General features: G+C 37.1%; 1 protein-coding gene across 6 annotated transcripts in view; it reads right to left on the bottom strand.

Annotated features, from left to right (window-relative positions):
* Window positions 1–25,928, bottom strand: part of UNC5D (unc-5 netrin receptor D) — a gene marked incomplete at both ends in the record, with an annotated part of 514,193 nt that overhangs the window by 221,364 nt on the left and 266,901 nt on the right. For all 6 annotated transcript variants that reach the window (XM_081269820.1, XM_081269821.1, XM_081269822.1 and 3 more), the window contains one exon: window positions 10,774–10,992. In XM_081269820.1, the coding sequence (XP_081125946.1) occupies window positions 10,774–10,992 (219 nt within the window). The remainder of the gene's footprint in view (window positions 1–10,773; window positions 10,993–25,928) is intronic.

Genomic DNA, 25,928 nt, shown 5'->3' with positions numbered 1-25,928 from the left:
AGCAAAGTTGGGAATGGAGCTCTTGGAAAATGATTGGATTATGAGGGCCCTAACCTCATCAATGGAGTAAGCCACTGATGTGTTGATAATTTGATGACATAATTAGGAGGTAGTGGAAACTGTAAAAGGTGGGACTGAGTTGAGGAAGTAGGTCACAGGAGAGGAGTGGGGGGTAGCAAGGGAGGTGTGCTCTGGAAGAATATCTTGTCCGTGAGCGCCCCCCCCCCCCCCCCCCCCCCCCCCCCCCCGTTTCCTGGCTGGCATAAGCTGAGCAGCTTTCCTGGGACACACCCTTGCACTCTGATGTTCTGTATCCCCTCAGGAAAATGCAGTCAGTCAACCATGGACTGAAAACTCTGGAACTGTGAGCCAAAATAAAACTTGCCTTCTCTAAGGTGTTTATCTCAGCTGTTTTGAAGTAGTGACAAAAAGCTGTCAAATATATCGCCTATACTTTCTCTTTAAGTGTCACAAAGAATGCAGGGGCCAGAAGCATCAGTATGATCAAAATTAGCCAAGGACTCCCAGTGGAAGAGGTGGAACATGATCTTGTCTTGGGTATTAAAGAACAAGAATGGATTAGTCAGGCGGGGGGAAAAAGCCTTTCCATCCAACCAATAATATGCTATTCATAGTGTGTGATTAGAGACAGTTATGGCCACGTAAATCACCCTGTGCGATTTGAGGTAAACTTTCTATATTTGTAGGAGGTACCCACACACAGAAACTCATCCTGATGGCCACTTGATAATTCTCATTTTCCCTCTTTGAAATGGAAAGTGCACAAGTACTGCACTTTCCTCGTCAGGGATATGACAGTTTTGAAAGCCATTTCCTCCACTGAAAAGGAGGAAAGAACCTTTGGAGGTGATGTTGTTATTGTTGTTGCTGCTGCTTTTTTATTTCCTTGCACTCAAAGAGCTGGGGGTGTAGCTCAGTATTAAAATGCTTGCCTAGCATGCACAAAGCCATGGGCTCAGTATCTAGCACTTAAAAAAAAAAAAAGAAAGAAAGAAAGAAAGAAAAAAGAAAGTGGAGGGCAAGGACACTTGGCCACATCTGCAGGACAGGGAGACCTTTGAGACAGAATATATCAACACTTTGGGAAGCAGGGTCTACCCAAAGAAGTGTGCTATAATCTTGAAAGGACAGAAATGTGCTCAAACTAATGAAGAACCCTCCTTTTTTTTTTTTTCATTTTCCATCTTATATTTAAGCTACCAATTTCCTCTAAGTTGGAAATGAAAACAAATATACCACCTCAACATAGCTCAGAGAGTTCCCTATGGGATCAGAAAACAAAATGAATAAAACAACTGCTCTCAAGCTTGGTATATATTTTGCTATAAGTAGCATCAAGATGGTAGGCTGCAAGCAACATGACCATCCTATAAAAAGTATATCATCTGTCTGAATTAGGCCTTCTTCTAACATGAGGTCTTTAGTTTTGTCACTGTCCCTTTTAGAACACTTGGAAAATTATGAATATTTTGTATCATAGTTTTCATTAACATAACACAAGAACTATTAGAATAAGTTGACATTTTTTTTTGAAAACGGTACATTCATTCTTAAATTCTCGTTTCCTTTATTACAAACACTTTCATATGTATATGAGTGTATATGTACGTACACATAGGTACCTTTGTATATGTCCATAACCACACAGGAGAAACAGCTAAGAAAACCACCTCTATTTAAAGAAAGCACTCCCCCGTCCTCTCCCCCACTCCACTGAAGTTTATCCTCCCTTGCTGCAAGCAGAGACAGTCATCTACTTCTCCACCTCCATAGATGGCAGCTAACTTGTTCTAGGAAATGCTATAGCGGCACAAAAATTCCAAGCAAATAAAAGATGGCATCTCATAAATAAGAGTTGCATTGTACCCGATAACTTGCATAACTTTAATAAGCATGGAAAAGTCCAACCCTTTAAATTATTGTGCAAATTATACCCATCAGCTTTTGTTATGGAGTAGAGTCTTACAGAATATAAAAATATGACTATGGTACTGATATGCTAATAAGCTTTCTACGCTGTTGGATGGTTTAGTTGTAGATAGACTAATGTTGGCAGCCGATGAATAATTGCTCTGCATGTACTAAACATAACAGAGCAGCACAGAACTTCATCATTTGTCAGCTTTATTTGTTTAAATGAGAAAAATGCTGACAGCAGTTATTGCTGTAATCCCCTTATTTATCAGATAGAAAACACTAGTTACTCTTAGCAGGTCTAATCCTGTTGGGAGACTCAAAAGTTAGAGAATTTTCCAACTAATTGAAGGTAGATGGGTCACTGTTCAAAAGAGAGAAATGCAAAAGTCAGGAGAAAAGAAATGGAGAGGGAAGAAAATTAAAATATTATTTTTTTCCTGGTTAACATTTAATAAAAGGGCGACATAGTCTCCGTGTAAAATCTGAACTTGTTCTGTTGCTAATAAAAAATTCTGGAATTGTATTTAACATTCAGTACCATGCCCACCCCAGCCTGGTGTCTACTAACAGCTGTCCCCACACCTCTTATCTACAGCTCATTATCACACTTCCACAAAGCCCATCAGTAACATCCTACGGTGGTTATTGTTGCCAACCAGTTCTCAGATACACCTGGCGATGGGCACTTGGGGAGGGATTTGACACGGTTCTCAGATGTTTACCTCCCCTCACAGCTTTATGTTCTTCAACCATTTGGAGGTTTTCTGTAGTAGGATGCTCAGCTTACTAAACTGAATAAATACATTCGAGAAGGAAGGGAGAGTTCCTTTCTTCTCTCAGAGGTTTTTCATACCTCAAGCCACTGGAAACAGCAGGAGACTGGCAATGTAGGTTTTAGTTGAATTGTTTTATCACCTCCATCTCTGGGCCTGCTTTCCTAGGCGTTTTTAGCTCAGTGTTTCACGTGCTCTGTGCCTCACTTTCTGCATTGTAATGTTTCATAACTGGAAACTTAACCAAAAGAATAGTTATCCAATTTTTTGTGGACCAAGCTCCAAAGAATCATTTCTGTGCTGTATCATCAGTAACACAGGGACTTGCTCAGTTCTTGAGGAAAAGAAAAAAATCAAACTCCCTGTGAAAAAACATCAGACTGTAGTGTTTAAGAGGCTTTGCTTCTGGACTATTAATCCTTAGTATCTCAGCCCCTCTGCTGCCCAGATTTGGCTGAGGTGGTCCCTCCTTGTACTGCTTCCTGAGTGAACAGAAAACAGCTCATTTGGCTGGAAGAAGTTGAGTCCACCATTCATATAAGGTATTGTTTTCCACTTATCTCTTAGGAGTCCAGGAATAGAGCCCAGAAAACATGCTTGAACAATGAGAAGCTTCTCCATATTTTGAATAATCACATATTGTCATTATAATATTTGTATGACCCTTTACTTCGATTAATACTGCCATGTACCTTAGCTTATTTCATCCTAAAATGTGTGCTACTATTATTTATGGTTTTATGATTGTAATTTTGCTCCAGTTCCCATTACATAAGATAGCGTCAAAGGTGTTACAAATTTTGTGACACATATTTGTTTGGAAAAAAAATATGCATTGAATGCCTCATTTGTGCCTACTCCTGTGCTAAGTGGTTAAGATTCCTGACCTCAAGGAGCATCTAGACTAAATGAGAGGACACTTCAACACTCCCCAACCATGTGGAACAACACTGCAGAAAGCACAAAGAGGGCCACAGGATCACACCAAGGCAGCTCCTAAGCTCTCTGTGGGTAAGAAAAAGCTTCTTGGTTGGGTTCCATTCTGCCTAAGATTTGAGGGCTCTGAAGTCATCAATATGTAGCTTGGTATCTAGGGCAAGTCTCTGGGGGCTCTTGATTCTGGTAAGGACACATGAGTATCACAAATACCTGAAACTTCAAAACTCTGGAAAGAATTATCATGGAAGTGCACTCCCTATCTTGAGGGAGTTTAGATGTCTTTGGGCCAACACGCTACTGAAAATAGTAAATTAAATATAGATAATTAAAAGGTAGAACTATATTTCATTTTTCTGGCAGATGATTAATTAGGGCTAAATGTCTTTTGCTTCTTCATCCTAGCAACAAGATCAAAATGTATTCTGACAAAAAAAGTCATCCTTTGAATGTGCATGTGCACTATGCTTAATGAATACTCTTTAGTTTCCCCAGGATAATAAGCACTTCACGTAGTCTTCAGAAGCACCACAAGTTCAGACTTAAGTACAGAAACGAAGAATACACCCAAGCGTTCTCTTTTCTTCCACACCAGAGATTAGAATTAATCAGCTCAGAGATGTCTGGCAGAGGGAAGCAAATTAGCTGGATATTGTTGTCTGATGACAGCAAGAAGCAGAACTTCAGAGGGAAAAGTGGACATGGGAGTAGCATTTAGAGGACAGCATCCAGAGAGTCAGTCACTTCTGTGTCAGAGGACAACATAGGAGACATGGTCATAATGGTCATACTTTCCAACCGTGTGGCCTAGACAGTGGCTTTGCATTCCTGTAGTCACTGAAATCACCTTCTTCTAGGCAGGTCATGGCCTGAGGTCAGTGCAGGTACCATACAGTGTGGGTCACGCACAGATACCATGGGCTTCGGGAATGGCATCAAGACTGATTGCACACTGAATGGACAAATCATAGACAACAATAAAGCGAAGGCCAGTTAGCTGTTAATAATGTTGGCCTTCTTTATCTTTTTGGAATTGTGAAAGTGTACAATGATGAAAGATTTGTCTTCTGAATCATCATCAATAGCCACTTGCCTCGTTCCAAAAACAAAATAGCAGACTTATCATTTTGAAGGCTAACCTTGAATGGGTATTATGTAAACATAATAGTGAGGACAGATACATTTTACACATGGAGAAACTGAGGTAAAAGGAAGTTAAGTGATATACTTGTAAAAAATGCCTAAATAGAGAGCTATATTTCATGTCACCATCTAACACTAATACCCATGCTCTGAAGCACTAGGCAATCTTCAGGGTTTTTGCTTCATTTTGTTTCACAGCTTCATAATTCCTACTTCAGACACCTAAATATACACCTGGTGTTGTAGGAACAGAAAAGAACACAAGAAAATCCAAAAACATTACTCAAGAATTTAGGATTTGGAACAAATCTCTGTTCAATATTGGGAATTGTTATAAAACTGACGAGCTGCTTCCAGTTACAGCTAAGATGGAATGAGAGTAAGTGGTCTCCAGATTTTTTTGATGTTGTTGTAAGAAAGGTTAAATTAGACCCGAGAGGCATGGCTTTCGTACTCTGCCACAGGGTATGGAGGGATTCATAATATTTAGCTGCAAACCTTTTAAGAATTTGTCAGTCTTCTCTGAGAGGCAGAGTGATGAACAAGATGAAACTCAGGGTGGAGAGAGAGGAAGTTTCTATAAAAGTGAGTTTTAAACCCACAAACTGTCAATGGAACACTTGAGAGATTGATTCTCTCTATGTTCTATGGTCTAAAATATATGCTTCCCAAATATGCCTTGGTGATTTGTGAATCACTGAAGGCAACTTCAAATTAATGGTTTTCTGGAAGATACTATATTCAAATCCTCATCACCAGCACAGCAAAGTTCTGGGATGCTAACTTTAAAGATTTAATACATTTTTATTTCCATTCTTTTCTCTTTTCTCAACACAATCCATTAACCTTTTATCCCCAGAGAGAGGATCCAGTTGTTTAAAAAGGAAATCACACACAATAGAGTCCCTGAAACGATATTTTTTGAAAAGAAAAAAAAAATTAGTTTACCAGAGTTGAGACTTTTCCCATAACAGGTTGAAATACACATTATTTCACTCATTAGAGTTGGATACCTCTGAGATAAAATAAGATAAAAGCATGAAGCATTGTTAAGGGAACTCTTATTTTTATTGAACAATAAAGAACTGGTTTAGCTTATTGATAACTCAAGCTTCCCACAGGCAATATAATCTTGATTGTCAAGATAGGTTTGGCTTCTTGTTGTTTTTTGTTGCTTTCTTTTGTCATTTGCTGTTGTTGTATATGAACATGTGTGTGTCTGCCTGTTATATTAAAGCTCTTGATTTCCATGTTACTGAATACACCACCCTTTCCACAGGGGCATGGTTCCTGGGTTGGGATTACCTCTAAATTCTAAGCTTCCAGATGTTAACAGAAGCAAAACCTAGGAAAGAAGACTTCCCATATTTCCAAATGAAATGAGGCAGAACAAATGAAAGAGGATCCCTTGGCTTCTGCAGAGAACTGAAAGTGTACATTACTAAGAGGTATAGCCATGTCTGTGCAAACACAGTAACTCATGTCAAATAAATTGTACTTTTTGCAGGAAAGAACTCTAGCTCAGGGTTTTCCAAGCTAAATTGCATGAAAACGCACAATTCTTTTTCTTCTTATTTGAACTGTTAGATGACGGGGCCAAATTACCAAAAAGACCAAAGGCAGTTTGCAGCCTTTAACAACTGAAAGGACTTATTGCTTCCAATTTGGAAATACAAAAGATTCTGTGTCTACGCCAAACCCTCCCAGGTCCCATGCATTTCCCATTAGATCTGTGAAGAAAGCAAGCGTGTCAGTTAAAAAAAAAAAAAAAAAAAAACTATATCACAAGTCCCTTATATTTCAGAAATGGAGAATATGTTGTCCAAGATATGTAAGGAGTTACTTCCAACAGGACTTAAAATATATATAGAGAAAATACTTTTCTCTGGCCAAATGTGGTCCTGCTGTCCTTGGCTTCTTAGTGTCATTCAGTCCTGGACTAGCAGGAATTATTTTACAGATCCAATCAAAAGCCATTAAGTCTGTAAAGGTAGTCAAGCACTATTCTCCAGCTCCACACTGGAGAACCCAAGGGAGGTAATGCATCTATTTTTCAATACCTGAGGCCATTTTGTTTCCAACCTTAATTGCACTTATGTATTGGTTTGGGGTAAAATATCTCCACTTATCTTGCTCCTGTTTCCACTATTCCACTATTAATACAGAGCTTAGGAAACATAATTGCAGTGTGCAGTAGACAGCGATTTTCATTAACTACACAGAAGAAAACTGTTTAGGGAGAGACATTTCTTTCTTATTGATTCAATCAAAATGACTTGGAAGAAAAGGGTGTGCTTATTAAATTCTTTTCAAAAGGTAACTGTTAAAATTTAAAATCTTTTTCAACAGCATTTAAAAAACTGGTATATAATCTCTTCTGATTGTCATTTATGAATTTTTGTTCTGCCCAGTTCCTTTGAAATATGTAACTTTTATTGGCCTTAAAAAATAACAACAACAACAAAAAAAAGAAATAGAGAAGGGGAGATTTTTACTTGGAAGTAGAGAATGTAAGCAACAATGCTCTCTGCAAGACATGGAGTTGCCTAGCAATGCTATGGGAATTAAAAGGGAGAAATAATAACAAAACAGCATGTTGTGAAGTTACAAGAGGGTGTACTGTTAAATCGGCTTGCAATACTTATCCAGAGGCCTTGAAATGAGAATGATATAATAAGATTTTCTAGCAATGGTATAAAAAATATGGATGATAGTTTTTCAATGTTCTTCCTTTCATTTAGAGCAGTTTACCCAATGGGATTTGCTATTTTGAGTTCATGATTAGGCAAAATCTAGGACAGACATTTGAGAATCAATCATAGGGCCCCTTGGAGCCAGTGGTATGTGTGTCTTTTCCGGCTGGGCTAAATGAGTATAAGATACATCAACCTTTCATATTCTCCCATTGTTGGGTAGACTACTCTTTATGTAGTTGATTCTGTTCCCTTTGTTATGCTATCCCAAGTTTCAGAGTCCTCCTGTCAATTTTTCAAGCTAAGTTCAATCGGTGAGGGTGAGACTACTATTGTTTCCAACTCAACTTCTCCCACAAACAAGTTTAATCATCCAGGTGCATCCTAGATCCCAACTTTGGAGCCTGAAGTCAGAAACCTGTCTGACCCTAAGACTCAATTGGTTTTCTTCTTTTTCTTTGATTATGTCAAATCTTTTCAAGAAGAAAACTGCTCCTGCAATCCTGGAAATGTCTCTACACCTTTGAATGGAATAATTTTTATCTAACAGTGCCAGAAACATGACACAGAATAAGGAACTGGCCCTTACAGAGATGGCAGAAACAGGAATAAAGATATCCCAATGAATACATGCAGCGCTACACCCTTGGAAGACTGAAACCCTAAACAGATTCATGATGGATCATGTACAGAAATCCAAATTTACATGAGGAAAAGTACTTGTGGGTGTTTTGATCAGGAAGAACAACAGACGAATCTGTAGGAAAAAGTGGTTTGTAGTGTCAAAAAATGTACCTGAAGTCAACATAAGCAACTGTGGCTTCTAGACACAGCTACACCAAGAACTAGTTGTACCTTGTGGGTCACAGAATTTTTAATGTATAAAATAGGACTGCTAGATTATCACTAGGATCTCTTGTAATTCTCAGAGTTGGATTCCAAGATTTTAATCAAGCTGGGGTCTGAAGAACAATAGCTCTAAGACAGGTACCTTTTTAAATTCCTCATACAACTCTAGTTCCAACCTGGAAATGAATGGGGGGATTGTGATAGGGCTTTTATCTTCAAACATTTGCATTTCTACTGCAATCCCAAATTAGCTCAAAACTGTATAATGATTTGCACTCTGTGTGTATATAAATAAGTATAAAATGTCTAGTTCTCTACCCTTTCCTTAACTGACTTCTAGGCAGAGACAGACTATAACCTAAATATGATTTTGAATTGTTTTTCCTTGCTCTGGAACTCAGCCTACCTTGAGTTCCTTCTTCACTGGATGCAGATGTTCCTCTCCCTTGCTCATGAAGAACTGTGTCTAGTTGCTTTTCCTTTTCATATCAGCCTTTCTCTTGTAACAGCTCCTCATCTCCCTGGCTTCGTTCTATATTGATGATTACCAAATGCATTCTTCTGTCTGCTCTGAAGCCTGCCAATTTCTACAACTGTTATCTCTACTTGAGATTCCATAAGCATTTGAAACTCAGATAGTCCAAACAATGATCTCAGATTTTTTTTTCTTGCTGATGTAATTATTCCTATTAATTGCACTACCATTCTAGTAATATGTTAAATTTTATTCCTCCACTGTCTTTATTCATTTGGTCAGCTGTAACATTCTATGTTATTAAATAGTCCTCTATCAAACAGATATCTACTTCTTACCATTATTCTAGAAACAGATCTTCTTTCTTCTCACCTGAGCTATCTGTGTCTAACTTCCTCCCCTTCTTACCATTCCAGACACTTCTGCCAAATTCAGCCTTTGAAGCACAGCTCCACCCATTATACTCTCACAAAACAATACCATCAATCTCTGCCACCACTAGCACGTCCATAAAATTAAATAAAGAACTCCTCACTCTGGCATTGGAGGCCTTCCATGCTATTAATTAAACTAAATTTTCTAGCTGTCAGCTGCTATTCTCCTACATTAATTTTATATTTCAACCAAACCCAATTTCTTGCTGAACACACACTCAGTTTCCTCTCATTAGTTAATGTTTATGGCCTTCACACCACTGGAACTCTTCTCCCCACCACACAGTGTAGCACCAGTTATGCCTATTTGGATACCTCATTCATCAATGTCACTTTCAAATGCACTTTCACAACACCCTTCCTAACATTTCTGGTTAGATGTGATCTTTTCTTTTAATCCTCTGCAGAACCACATACCTCTATTCAGACATTTATTTGCTTTACTCTTTTCATAGTGATAAAGTACACCTACAGGAGCTACATCTTGACCCTCTTTGAATACTCTGAAAGGCCTAGACTCATACATTGGAACTTATTGGTATGTTGTTACTACATTGAGCTCACCTGAGGCTTTCTAATTATACTAAGGATTTCTGACTTATTCAAAGTCTAACATCTAGTGGGTTGGCCAAATAGAACTAATAAAATCAATAATCTACGGTGTGACTAGACTATCTATTTTGAAGAACCAAGGTGCAAAAGCATATATTATTTCTGCTACATATTAAGTTATAAAAAATATGAATTTGAAAGGTTTTAGTCAAATGATATTACACTAAGATATAGCACAAGCACTTAATTTACGTAAATCCTGGTTTCTCTGTATATAAGAAGGTAATAATTGCATTAGCCTAACAGGCTGCAATAAGGACTGAGTAATGCCCACCAAATGCTTAGATAAGGCCTAGTATATTGTGACTACTCAATAAACATAAACCAGTGTAATCATAATTCCATCATCATTATTTATCACTCAAACAAACTATTAATAAAGATGGTTCTGAAAGTCTTTCATGTAAGAGATCCTGCTAGAATACAGTGATCTAATTTGGGATCCATCAATACACAGTAATCAAAAAATCTTCAAGAGTACTCCAAAGCCACCAACTGTGGAGAATAAAGTACACAAGAATAATATATAGGAGGAAGTATTAAAAGAAATTAAAATAATGGTACTTAAAATGTGTTTGATGAAAGATTTAATATTTGTCTCAAAATATTTAGAATTCAGAAAATGAAAACAGCAACTGAAGTTAATATTCCAAGAAGAATGATTTCCAAAGAGAATATTAACTTCCATCCAGTGTTAAATGCTGAAAGCTATACAGACCAAGAAAAATGCCTCTGCAGCATATTAGAATAGCTATCAAAGGAGCTGTGGAATCAACTACATCTTCAATGTCTGGGATAATGTTAATGTAAACTCATTTAAATACAGGATGGCAGGTGGTTTCTAGTCTTTCCCATACATAACACAGTCGGGGGGAGGTGGGGAGCTGTCATGGAGTCAGCAGACTGCTCTGCACTCTTACCTGAACTCTCATCCAGGCTCTCCTCAGAGACGTGCTCATTTTGATGGACCCACTCGCCATTGCACTTGAAGAATATCTGCATGGCTGGCCTTGCTTTGCACCTGAGTGCAATAGGGTTACTTTTGATGATGTAAGCATCATCTGGTTCCTCTATGAAATGAGGCAGTGTCCCTGGAGCTGATGGGATGGAATCAGGAAGAACTTCACCGTTGTCGGTTCCTATGAAATTGAAGAGAACATCAGAACACAGCTTAAATTGAAAGTCCATAAATGAGAACAAAATACTGAACTCACACCATCTTTAGGAACATAGGCTGGAAAACTCATCATGTTAGTATGATATGCCTGAGAGACTGGCATAGATGAAAATCTTCTAGAAGCTCAGCTAGCATAATATAGTATCTTTGGGTGTACAGACCTTGAGTCTGTTGGACAAATGAAAATAATGAATATGAGAACCCTAAAACTTGAGTTTTGAATCTGAGTGTTGTGGGATAAATATTTGTGGGGTTGGTCTGATCTCAAGTTCACTTTGGCAAGTCATCATCTCAGAAGAGTCAACGAAGACAGCAAACTGCCTCAAAATCTTAAAAAAAAAAAAATGAGGAGAATTGATATTGTCCTCCCACATCTGAGTGAACAGGGGTGATCATGGTGGAAGGTACTCAGTCAGAAGATAGCTCCCCAAATTCAAAACTGTTCCCCATTTTTTTTAAACCTATGAAACTGGATTATCTGGCATCCTACCTTAGATAACTCACCAACTAACTATCTCTTCAAAATGAATGTGGGTTCATTCTCTTTGCCTTCGGCCCACTCTCTGCCCCCAGCACTTCACCATGACACACTAGGAATTGCACTAATCAAGGCTGAGAATTAAAACACAGCAGTGAAATAGCTCTGACCATGTAGTTAGCAGCTATGATAACATCTGGTCAAAGGGAAGGCACAGATAAGGCTCTCCCTTAACCTCAGGGAAGTGATGAAGCATTATTAAAAGGAAAAAGCTAGAGCCAAGATTTTGCTTCCTGCCTCTTCTCTATATTCAGCAAGGACTTAAATCCTGGGAAACACCACAAGATCAGGGATACAGATGTGTGAGTGGTGAGCATCGAGGAGACAGCCAGGACAGGTATCCTGTGGCTTTCAAAAGCCTTCCCACTAGAAGAGTAAAGAAAGCAAAGATTTCAATACCAAGGTCAACTAAGCTGTTGGATAGGCCTTCAGACCAAACCAGTATTCAAACCTATAATGAGAAAAGTCACCCAGTGAACTACTTGAAAAACAATTACACCCACCAGATCCAACTCCCAGGAGAGAGCCTGTGACCCGGCTTGGCTTTCTGCATGCCATCAATTACATTTGGGATGGAATGTCTTATTATTTATATTTAAGTCAACAACTTAAATTAGAAAGCATTGTCAAAGGTAATTCATTAATTTTAGGGGTAATGTTCTACTTTAAGAACATTTAGGAAAAATTCTCAATTACTAAGAAACAGGGAGAGCAGGGACTTTAACAGGTATTTTATATAATGAAGAAAATAAAAGACACTGAGTTTTAAAAACAAGTCTTCTTACCACAGGGAACACACAAGCAAGATTTGCTACGGCAATGAATTAAACATAATAATAGCTTGATTGTCCCAAACAAGATTTTCTCCTTATTAAATACATGTTAAGGGGAAAACAACAACCTCAAATAACAAAAGAGCTTAAGGGACTATAAGCCTTCCATTTGCAATGGAAAAAATAACTCATGTGTAAGCAATTGGAAGTATCAAAAAATCATTATAAAGCAAGTACTCTCAAAGCTAAGGACAAAGCGTTTATTTTATGAAATTACAATAAAGTCACTCAGAAAATAAAATGGGTATAGGTCATAGGGAGTAAGAGCGATTTCATCATAGAATTATGAGGGGGTGTTTTAATACATTAAATCTATTTACAATGGACTTTGTAAAATATCTATTAATTTATTTTACTACTGATGCTCATGCCAATTTCCACCTTCAATAAATACCAAGTCCCTGCAGGATTTTGTAAACCCATGCATTAGAGGAAATGACAAAGGTATTAAAAGATTTTATATGGGCATCAAATGCTCACACACCCACCAGGGGCTTGAGCTATGGCCAAAATAATTCATTGTTGCATTAAAGGGTCACCTGATAAAGCATACCCAGCATATCCAAACCTAGAGAGCTAGCCTGAGTGAGCAGACATACATTTTGATAGATGCATTTTTGCTTAACAGGTAGGAATGCATAGGAATGTGTCTGAAAAGTAACAATCTGAAAAGGGAGGGGGATGAGAAAGGGGTCATAGCTCTAAGTTAATAACAAGAGCACATTTATCCAATATAAATAAAAATGTCAAAAAAACATAGGCAGTAGATTACATAATAAATCACGTTTTAACTATCAACTCACAAAACATAGATCTAAAAACAATTAGTTTACCCTCTTGCCATTTTCTTAATGCCTTTTAGATAAAGTATGCAGGAGAGAGGAATGAAGAAGTCTGAGGGTAAGTGTCCTGACTGCCCAAGGACCTTCCTTAAGAGTCAATCAATCTTAATGTTCAGAGGAGAGAAAGAAAAAAATAATAGAATGGAACATTTTATCTTAATCATTACTGAAGCAATGTCAAAACCATGCATACCTCAAAGGCTAGGATCCATGAAAACAAGAAACAAAGGAAAATGATTTATTAGAATGCAGGGGAAGGTGAGAGATTGTACATACACATATACATTTTTATATGTATCATCATTTAACTGCATCCTTCCAACAAATAAAGGAAGTAAGTGGAAAAGGTGCACAAGCTATTTTTCCTGGGTTTGCTTTGCATGGTGAAGTGTTGGAGTGATATTTATCTAATGCTGTCTATCCAGGGAAGGTCCCTTCTCCCCACTCACCAGGCTAATCATGGGGCAGCAACACCCTGCCTGAGGTTGGATTCCTGGCAGCCAGGAGTCTGGATCCCTCTGCAAGCAGCCTCTCCAGGATACTCCTTCCTGACCCCATAGGACCAGGACACCTTCCTCTGGCTCACCCATCCATGCCCATCAATGCTCAGCCCTACCTAATGGTTTGGAACTGAATTCTTCAGGAAATTCTTAGGGGATTCTTTAAGGAAAGAGAAGGGAAGAAAACAGAGGAATAGAAGCTGAAGTGGGAACCATTTTAGAGGCTTGAATTTGCTCTCAGAGTGTGTCGATCAGAAAGGAGTCGACGTGGGGGAAGGTCATTTACTTTCATAAATACTTCTGTAGGAGACTGCAAGAATACTTTTCTGCTTTCAGGAAAACTGTCATCTTAATACATTTACCATTACTTTATAATTCAGAGAAAAGTTTTAAGATCTTGTATGACAAATGCTAGTGACAAAGGCCATCCAACTGCGTTCTTCCACATCACTTCTACAGAAGAGGCTGGAAAAGTCAGGACTCAGGTGACATCCTTGGGGGTGGGCATGGTAAAGTGTCACTCATCTAGCCACTGAGTCATAAAACAGACACTTGCATAAAAGCTCTTATTTCCCTGATTAAAGGTGTGGGCGGTACTGTCCTTCTCCCCATGTTCCTTAACTAAGGAAGATTATGAGGAAAAGTACAGAAGGAACAATCCAGTCCCTGACTGTGGGAAGTTCCACAGTGACATGGCTGAGAGCCAGAAGCAACACCAGGAGACACCCATCCCAGGTATTAGTGGATGGCTTTTAACAAATCCCTATTTGCTTAAAACGTCTGATTGTCAAGATTTTTCTGTTACTTGTGGCAAAAGATATTCCCCATGGATGCAGCTGGATCTTTCTCCTTGAAAACAAAAAGCCAGAACTCTAAGCTTCGTTTTATAAATGCCAATGCCAACAGCACACAAGAAAAGAGTTTTGGTAAGCTAAGGAATGTGAAAACTCAGCCAGCAGGAAATAAAAGTAAAAACTGCCACTTACTGATTGGTACAGGTCACGCAATATCCCTCTACCTGGATTCAATACACTCCCAGGCCAGTACTGCAAATATCCTATTTTGCACTTGAGGAAATGCTTGGATTGTATGTCTAGTCTAAGGCCATATAGCCAGTAAAGGGTGGACTCAGAATTTGAATACAGGGATCTGACTAACCAGCTCACAATTCCATTTCAGTTCAGGTGATAAAAACTGCAAGCCTGCTACTGTGATTTAGTGAGTGTCTGCTTGCAGTTCATAAAGCCAAAAAGATGAAATAAAAGGACACATTATCTGCGTGGCATCTCACCATTTCCATTAAATATGACATTTGTCTTAAAGATCATGTAGTTACCCTGTCAGTTAGCCTATGAAGACAGGCCAGGATGGCTGTTATGGACACATTCCAGAGAAGATTTTGAAAAATAAATATTTCAAAAGAACAAGTACTCAACCAACTCTACTCAAATTAAGAGGCATCCTCACCAAAGTTATAAATAAATTCAGGGAATGGAGTATAGCTCAGTGGTAGACTGCTTGCTTCACATGCTTAAGGTCCTGAGTTTAATAAAAAATAGAAGAAGTCAAAGAAGAGTCATTGTTTGAGAAGAAAATAATGAAGATTTTTCTACGTATCGTTTGGAAATCCATATGCCTTTTTAAGCAGGAATATTGAACAAACACACCTTCAACTAAAACACAGGACTATTAACAGAAGACAGTATACCTCTGCAAGAAGAAAGGGAGGGGACAGAGGTATTGTCATTCCATCCCTTTTAACCACAAAAAAGCTGTGGATATTGACAACTTGATGTATTAAATTAGTAATGAAAATGTGCACGCTGCATGTCACAGTCACCCCAAATCAGGATCCATGACAGCCTGGACTACTACCCATGGGGTGATATGATGAGTGAAGTTGAGCTTCAACAGGTTTTGAATAATTCTAAGTTATACTTTTATTTTTTTCTTGAGAGGCCGTAACATTTAAATGCACTTTTAAAAAAAAAAAAAATCTCCTGTTTTTAGAGTATGCTTGTATTTTTACCATAATGATATTTGTTTCAAATTGCAATCAGCAACCACAAAATAATGCAAACACTCAATCTGGTGACACAGAAGAACTTTAGAATCAAATCCCCAGACCAAGTCTAGTTTATTGTGACCTTGCATTTGGCAGTTTTTCTTACCCATAAAAATAGATGATTAAAATTTACTAGTATTTTGTGATATTAAATAGAGATATTTAACAAATGTAGTCAATAATTAAATGCTACATAAATATCATGCGCTACCATTACTACCACTTTCATCATAAACTATAGCATAAATAGGAGAAAAGACTTATAATTCGAATCCCTATGATTTCAATTCCCAAACTTCTTAAGACTTACATTTCAATTTTGTGCTTACTATTATCATATTCTTCTCAGTGTCCCTGTGATATGAACTATTATTTACAACATTTTTTTTTTTTTACTACTTAGTACCTATAGGAAAGTCAGTAAAATTCTTTTAGGTTAAGAACTCTGAAAACAAGCAGAAAAGCACTTAACTAGTATATATGTAGCAAATGGTTATGCAATACACTACACATGTGGCTATCCTGCAAAGCAGAGTAATAAAACACACTGGATTTCCTGTTTGCCAGATCCCAAAACTATTGGCTTTCTTAGGCAAGTAGTAATTAAACATAGGAGATTTCATAATATCCAAGGGCCCCTCTCTCAGAAATATTTAAATGAAGTAAAGCACCTTACTTAGCTCTTTAAATTCCATTCTTGATCTATGAGCATACTGATCCATGGCAATATGAAAGTCAGAGGAGAAAGCCACACCCAAGAAAGTAAGTTACATAATCTAAAAGACATCACATGAGGGCTGGGTTCTCTATTTTATATGTAAATGTGACTTGTCTCCATATGGTTATTTAATTAGATAAGGGATGCATTGTACCTATTTAATGCAGAACAACAGCCTGAAGTTTACATACCAAATTGTTAATATAATTTATGAAACAAACTCTTACTCTAGGCCCCAATAAATGTTTTTCTTTCTTTCTTTCTTTCTTTCTTTCTCTTTCTTTCTTTCTTTCTTTCTTTCTTTCTTTCTTTCTTTCTTTCTTTCTTTCTATTTATTTATTTTTTCCTTTTTGATTAGGAAACCATTTTGCCTTCTTTCCTACCCCTAATAAAAATGGAAGTGTTTTATATCACTGAATTTTCATAGTTTACCTTACCTGTGCTGATTTTATATATTGTCAGCCAAGGACATTATTTCAGTGAGCAGATCTTAAATTCTGCAGGATGAAAGACTGTAAGACGGTAAGCAATGCTTACAACACATTCAAAGAAACTATAAGGGCCATTATTAATTCTAGAAACAAATAACTCCAAAATTCAGCAGAGCTTACAAGAGCACACTCATTATTCCCCAAATTATCAAAATTTACCTTAAAATATTCAGTATATATATAATTATATATATATTTATTATAATATATATATATATATATATATATATATATATATAATTGATCCTTCTGCCTCAGACTCCCGAATTACTGGGATTAGAGGAATGTGCCACTGCACCCAGCTATAATATATATTTTTAATAGACATACGTATGTGGCTACTAAGATTAGATAGTATTCTAGGTACTGAGGATAGAAACATGACTAAGACAAAGTTAATTTTCCTTAGGAGCCTACAAACTAAAAATAGCTACGGAACAAAGACAAAATGCTAACAGTGAAGTCTTAAAATCTGTGAATGAGGGAAAAGGCAAATAACAAATATGCCCTACAGAAAAAAAAAATAGAAAGTAATTAAATCAAATATTTATAAAAATATTCATTTTAAAATTTAAAAAAAAAGTTATTTTGCTGATAGGAGTGTATGGGATGAAGTTTATAAATTGTTCAATCTCTCCCCCAACAATGGATACATTTGTGTGTCAATGGGGACCATTAACTAGCGTTCAAGTTCATCTGAAAACCTACTGGAAATTGGGAAAGGCTTTGCTTTCAAAGTGTTATCACTTTTCATTTGTAACTGACAGTTTTCAAGAGGGAGGCCATTCATAGTTATGGAAAAATGGTTGCTTTAATGCAACACTGAATGACAGAAAACCAAATAATCAAACACCATTCTCTTATTTTTCATTCTTGGAAAATTACCTTTCGGGAAGAGCTTTGTGTTTTATGTTCTGCACACTAATACAGCAGAGGCTTTCAATCATTTTATGACAAAAAGAAGAAACAAAAGGGGGAAAACAGAAATATAAGAAACAAACATAAAATTCCCTTTAAAATAAATATTCTTCCATTAGCTGTCAGGTCACATTTTAAAAACTGAGATTGACCTTTTCACAAAATTTAAATACAGGCTGAACTGACTAAACAGGGCGAGAAAGAAATTTTTGGATATGAGATGGACACAGGCAGAATAGAGTGGGAGGTCACCTGAGATAAAATCTGGAACTCTCTTATTGTAAAAGTTATCCAGGCCCTTGGAGCTTGTGCAACTTGGAAAGAGCACTGAGGTGCAGATTCAGGGCAAAAACCTATGTCCTGACATTTTGAACAGTATTTTCCCCATTCTACAGTACTGCTTTGTTTTGGTGATACATAAAATATTAAATTTACAACTAAATTTTATGTTATTGAGAAATTTTACCTGGAAAATAATCTTATAAATTACCTTTTATGAGGGACTTGGAACTTGCACAACATTTTAATAAAACCAATACAACTAAAAATATATTCACTAACATTTTATGATCTATTTAAGTATTTCGAACACTATAACTTATAAGAAACTAAATTACACAAAAATAAAATATGTATTAAAATTGTTACCCATTGTCTACAAGTTCCCCCCAAACAATGCTACTAATAATTTGCTATATTGCATTCCAGTATCTTTTTCCTATGTAGACTTAATATTTTGACCTGTGTATACTGGTACATATACATTTGGCATCTATTCTTATTTTGACATGCTAGTATTAACGTCTCATAAAACTAAAACTTTATGGTTGTCTAAGAATAGCTATGTCAATGATTTTATTATTTCCCTATAGCACTTAGCTATACCCAAATTTTAGCTTTCATTGATACAATTCTCCACTTATGATCTATCCTTTGATTATGTGCAAGTTTATTACCTCTTTTCAATCTCTCTCCAGAGCTTCAAATCCATACATTAAATTGTCTCCTGGCATATTCACCAAAACATCCCAAATACCGTCAATATGCCTGAAGAACTTACTGCCTACCTTCTCACAGACTCATGCTTTGGCTAGGTTCTATAAATCCAAGAATGACTCTAGAACCTGGGTATCATCTACTTCTCCACCGTTCCACCTCTCCATTCAATTTTTTAAATTAAATCATATTGACTGTCTCCTAAATATTCTTTCAAACTCTATGTCTGCTCTTCATTCTTATTCCTATTGTTATGATTTTGATATGGGTTATCCCCTCAGAGACTCGTGTGTTAGGCAATGCAGGAATGTTCAGAGGTGAAATGATACAACTATGAGTACTATAACCTAATCAGAAGATTAATCCATTAATGGGTTAAATTTGAGCAGATTGCTGTGTGGTGACTGTAAGGCAGGTGGGGCATGGCTGCAGGAAGTGGGCTGCTGGTGGCATGCCCTTAGGGACTATATCTTCTCCCTGGCTCCTCCCTGCTCACTGTTTCCTGCTTACCATGAGCTCAGCAGTTTTCCTTTACCATGCCCTTCCTTCCACCTTGATGTTCTGCCTGACATCAGTCCAAAAACTATGGAGCCCACTGACCGTGGACTAAGACCTCTGAAACTTTTGAGCCCCCAAATGAACTTTTTCTCCTCTAAGTTGTTTTCTTGGTTATGTCAGTCACAGCAATGGAAGGCTGACTAACACATTTCTATGCCTCTCTTGGTCACCATCATTCTTCTCAAATACTACCACTGTTCCTAATTTTCTTTGGCCATAATTCTTTCTTGTCTCCTTTTGCTTCCTTCTATATATTGCAATTTAGCATGAATTTTTCAAAATACAATTCAAAAACATCCTGCTGAGTTAAAATGCTTCTATCCTTCTGGTAATTTCCCCATTTTTTAAGATGACTGACCATGTCTTCTATGATCAGGTTCCTCCTTATAGCTCTAGTTAGCTTCATGGCTTATCACTTCACCACCTGATAGCTTTAAGGACTGCCTCTTAAAGCTTTCAGAGATCTCAGCACTCTTTACCTGTTGTCTGCACACATGCTTTCCCTTTTACCCATAGATAAATTTTCCCCTCTTTTCCTGATAGCCCATTCACATCTTCAAGGTTCTGCTAATCTGATGTTTTTTTATGTGAAGCCCTACCTGAACCTCAAAAATTCCATGTTGGTTACATTCCTCTTTGCCCTTCCATTACTTTGTACTACTGTTTAATTATTAATGTATATCAATGCACCTTCTTCTAGACTGTAGGTTCCATGAAAGCAACAGATGTGAGAATTTTGTTCATTATTTATATCCCCAGTGGCTAAACAGCTCTGAGACTCAATAAAAGTTCCTTGAATAAACTTTAAAAATCAAAAATAAGTAAATAAATGAAACTGTGTTGAAACTTTGTGACCATGATATCCGAAATAAGATATACTGAAAGCAAAGGACACACTGCTAAATTTATTTCCAAAAGGAGTACGCAAATTCACAGGCACTAGTATCATAGGGATTTATCAGTTTTCCTTATACTCACCAGCTTTAAACATAATCTTTTTGGGATATATTTTAATTGGTGCATTAAAGGAGTATTAATTGTTTAATAGATACTTCTCGATTACTAGCCAACATTAAATATTAAAATGTGTATCAACTATTTTCATTTACCTTCATTTCCATTGCTTATTCACAGTTTTTTTTTTTTCTTATCATTGAAATGTTATATTTACAGGGTTTTAAGGAAAATGCAGCTCTATAATATATAAAAAGAAATAAATCATAACTGAAATGTATAGATTCCATTGTCTTAAGATCAAGGGCTTAAATGACAGCAGTAGCATTTGGCTTTTTATAGTATGTCTTCCAATTCATTAATTTAATTACAGCATTCAAGACATCAGTTTCACTATTTCAAATGCAACTCAATTCTGAACAGAATGGTTTTCTTTAGACAAAAGATGGTTTTATGCAGGGAAGAATATGTATCTGTTTTCTTTTTAAATAAATATTTTACATGGAAGATTCATAAAGAAAAGCGAAAGGAACAGGATTTGTCTTGCATTTCTTAATGAGGTGACCTTCTTTGTGCAACAAAATCCTTCTTCTGAAAATCATATAAAATGTTGATATACGGATGAAGTTTTGATGCCTATGTGAAATCCCTTAATTCCTTTGTTATTTTTCCTAATACACAGATTTAGTTGAGCCTGCTGGGATGTGGTATTTAGTAAAGACTGACGATAGACCACATGGCACTAGTGTCCAGCAATTGAAGCTGTGTCCTGATTTGATTTGACAGTTATCTGATTGGGATGTGGAACCTGTACAATAGAGAGGGACTTAATTTCTTTATCCTCCTTAGAGAAGATGCTAGACACTGTCAGAAACAGATTTATACTGAGCAGCATTGGAAGCACAAAATATTGTTCCACTTGAGGTCTTTTTATCAAGAGACAGCCTTGATAAAAAGGGAACAAACATGGGCTTCATAGTTAGATGGAGCTAGATTCAAATCCAGGCTCTCTTGCTAATTGGCTATGAAGGAAGATATCTAACCTACATTAGCCTTCTTCCAGATGGAGAGAGGATAATTTAGGAGTACAAGGCTTTTGTGTACATTCAAGCAGACAGCTGCAAATGAATGATGATATTAAATGTACTAAACGATGATACTAAAGGTACTCAATCTATAAAAGGCATTGTTGTTAATTATTAAAGTTAAGACATGCATGGATGGTGAAGCATGAAATAGAGAGGTAGAATTCTATCATGTTGATTATTTTGTGGGGAGCAGGGTATGAGAGAGAAACTGCAGAGTAAGAGCCCAGTCTACTCAGCAACACTCTAGGAAATGCCTGGATATTTTACATACTTTTTCCTTACAAAGAAATATCTGAGCGAATAATCCAGTAACCAATTTGGGGATCCAGGTGAGCTTAGAAGATTAAAAGCTGCTTGCCTTTGCTACATAGTGTATGGTAAAGAGCTTTATGTATATCATTTAAAGACCTGAGTTGTACCTTGAAAAGTGACTCTAAGAAAAGAGCACAAAAACAAACAAACAAACAAAAAAACAATAGAAAAAAAGAAAGTAAGTAAAAACAAAAAAAAAAGCATACTTGAATATCTTAGTATTACCTAATCAGCTTAATAGCCCTGGGATGAATCCTGATCTGCTGGCAAGAAGAATGGGAGGAAAAGGAAATGATCGCTCTAATAGAGTAAGCTTAACATCACTGTGTGATTTAATTATTTAGCCATCTCAGCCCCCTACCTTCACATACAAATAAATGTGAATCAGATAACCATGTGCATGTGGCTAGTTAATTACAGTCTGCTATTTATCATCAACAGGTGGATAGCATGCATGAATCTACGACTTATAGCAAGCACTTAATTTTGGTGAAACCCAAGGACTAGGTTGGGAGATCGGTAATGACCTGTCTTACTACTGAACAGTTTTTGAAATTAAAAGAGAAAACCAACATTAGTTGGTACTTTAAAGGAAGTTATTAAATCATCAATTCAATAGGTCAATGAGCCCTAGGAGGAATGAAACACTCCCTAACATCTAAGGTGACCTGCAGAGCAAATATGTGGGGAGTCCACAGAGGACTAAACTTTTCACATTAGGCAAGTAGGAGAGACAGTAATGAATGCTAGTGTCATTACACTATTAATTTTTTTCTCCTTCTCTCAGAAGTCCCCCCCCCACACACAGTGGCCCAAATATTGATTAAAATAATTTTGACTCCAGTGCTCTTCTGGTCAAATATAGTTTCTACAACAATTCCAAATATTAGATTAGAGAAACAATGACATTGCAAAGTTTCAAGATGAACATATTTTCTGGTCTCTTAAACATGGGACTGGATATATTTCATGTATGGATTTATGTGAATGTGTAAGCATATATTTGTAATGATCTTTAAGTGATGATAGAGCCATTGGCCCAAGGTCTTTTCAACTGAAGACCAATGAAGTTGGTCTTCATATCAGGGGTTGAATTTATATCATTATGACAAATTAGGAACAAAGCACATTTGATGCCCAAGTATAAAGACAATATATTGTCAAGACTTTAAGAATCAGCGTTTAGACAGGGTTTAAAGTTAACAGCATGACATAGACATGGGCACAACAGCATCAGAGAAAGCTGACAAAGATATGGTAGGTTCCTTACTGGAAAAAATCCTAGATATCAGATGCATTATCATTTTATCCTTATAACACAATTTCTGAAATGGATAACCGCAAAGGCAAACTGAGACTTAGAATTTTTTCCCATTGGACAAATGATAATATATGTAAAAATATAAAAACATCTCGCTGTTTCCAGAAGTCACAGTAAACATGATTACGCATTATGATCAACTAAATGTATCCCACCAAAATTCATATATGTTAGAAGCCTAATGCCCAATAGGATGTCAGGAAGTGGATGTTTGGAAGGTAATCAGGTCATGAGGGTGGAAATTTCAAGAATGAAATTAGTGTCTTTATTGAAAAATTCAGGAGAGCTTCCTATGCCTCTCTGCTCTACCATGCGAGGACTCAAGGAGAAGATGGCCACTGCAAACCAGGAAGAGGGACTCAGCAGCCACCAATCTTGTGACACTTGATCTTGGACTTTCCAGACTCTAGAAGTGGGAATGATAAATTTCTGTTGTTTAAGTCACCCAGTCTATGGTAATTTTGTGTAGCAGCAGGAACTGACTAAGGGAAGTCCGTTGTCCACCCCCCCACCCCAAGAAACTCTGGAGTATAAGGATTATCATATACAAGGGATTCTTCATCTGCTGGTCATGCCACTGACAAGACAAGAAGTAGGAATTCAGAAGCAAATATAAACAAAGAGATTGCCAACAATTTTTAATATTCAATGTATCACAGTGCAATTTATAAATGTCCCCAATTTCTTTAAAAAAAAATCCTTTTTCTAGGTGACAGTGTACTACAGGATGAACTCCCTGTAAAATGAAAACAGAAGTGAAGGCATGCAGAGTTCAGAGCCTCAGTCACATACACACTGATTCACAGACAGTGTGCCTGGGAGTCCTAGAGGCCCATCTAAGATCAGATGTATCAGCAGTGACTGGGAAATGGGAAAGGGTATCTGAATATTTACAGGAAGAGTATATATGAGATAAACATTTCTCCCTCCTGGTTAATCCTCTTTTCCTAGATGGCAAAAAAGTAGAAAGAGTTTTGTTTTGCATTTTTTTTTTTTTTTGTTCCATATAGGGAAAATCCCATATGGGGAAAATCTTTCATCTCGGAATGAAGCCAGAATTAGACAGACAGTATAGATAGGTAAATCGAGTCAGGTTGGACCAAGGAGGCCTATTTTGAGTGAACCTGGGAAGTTGGAGACTGTCCCCTGAGGGACTGAAATGTTAATTCCTACAGAGCCCTTCCTCCACCCTAATCAAGAAAGTGTGCCTGCTCCCACCTCTGCCAAGGTAACTCTTTGCAGTAATTGCCCCTCCCTACAGGAAGCTATAAGGTTGTTAATGTGTCCTTGGCTACTCCATCCTGCCCTTCCCCCTTCAGCCCACCTGTTTCTCACCTTTTGGCCCTCCCACTAAGCATTCCTGAGTCTAGTCACAGAGGCAGGAAGCAGAAAGATAAGGGGGAAAAGGCAGGAGAACAAAGGAAGCCTCGATCATATAAAAAGAGCAGAACACCTCTCTTCTTAGGATACCAGGATACCAGCTATGACCCCCTTCTCCCTCACGGGAAAAGTCTGTTACCCCTTTTTAAATAAACCCTGCTTTATATACCTCGGCATGCTTCTCTAATGTTCAAATTTAAACAGGTGGGGAAACAGGACTCCTCACCAACAACCAGCGGTATCATCAATACTTAAAATTCTTGGATATAATTCTGTACAGATGAGAATATAAATAATATAAAAAGTAACTTACTCATTTTCCACTGTACCCTAAGAATGTAGTCCTTTGCCCCCACTAATCCCAGATAAAACAGTTATAAACAAACATAGCTCTGGCAGAGTCATCCACCCATTAAGGAATCCATTTGACTTCCAAGGTGCTAAGTTCTTTTGAGCCAGTGTCTGTGGTAAGGGGAACCAGGTGAGATTGATGAGGTCGTCTCTGCTCTTATTACAACTGAAGTATCCAAAGAATCAGGGAGCTACTTTCTGAAGAATGACTGCAGGGAACAACACAAACCTTCAAGATAAATATGGACCCTGGGTTGGGAAGGTCTGGGCCTGTAGCAAATGCAGATTACTAGTTTTCTAGTAGAGACTGGAACACGCCACACTTTAGTCAGATTAATCATACATCAAAGCAGCTTTCTCAACTGACAATGACAGACTTAACAGTAAAAGTATGAAGACAGATTGGTGCATTTTTCCTTTTTCTCAGGGAGCTGTTCCACTGCTGGGCCATTGTCATGCAGCAGTGACTCACAGGAACATGTAATGCTTAATGAGCCAAATATGAAGATAATTATGCCAGTTATATTTGGGAAACCCACAAAATAACAGACCATATTTGTAGACTCTTTATGAACGCTCCAGGGCAGAGAGAGGAAAGAAGATATTCTTTTTAAATAGCTGAACTGGATTTTACTCTAACTAAATACCTTTGAAGCAACACATCGCTTTTCTGCCCAATTAAAACAACAACAACAAAAAAAGAGTTGAAAGAATACATTCCTAATTTCAGAGGTTCCAAAAGGAATTTAAGTTGTTTTGAAAGTGTGATTGCATTTTATCCATGTGACCTCCTTATAATCAAATCTTTCATTTCTTGAAAATGATCTACTTATACAACAATGTCTTTCCATATCTACTTTTTTTAAATTGTGAATTAATGTTCCAGTAAACCAATGAAACAGTACCATTGCAATTCCAAGTAAAAATAGTTCTTAACTCACCAAAGCAGTTGAAGGAAAAAGAATTGTACAGAATTACTTAATACACTTAATTAAGTTGGTAGATATCAAAGATAATCGTGAGTTAATAAATA

The sequence above is a fragment of the Spermophilus citellus genome (genome assembly GCF_964194105.1).
Source record: "Spermophilus citellus genome assembly, chromosome: 16".
Classification (NCBI taxonomy): Eukaryota; Metazoa; Chordata; class Mammalia; order Rodentia; family Sciuridae; genus Spermophilus; species Spermophilus citellus.
The sequence above is the reverse complement of the archived record's forward strand: the minus strand, read 5'-3'. Positions and strand labels throughout refer to the sequence as shown.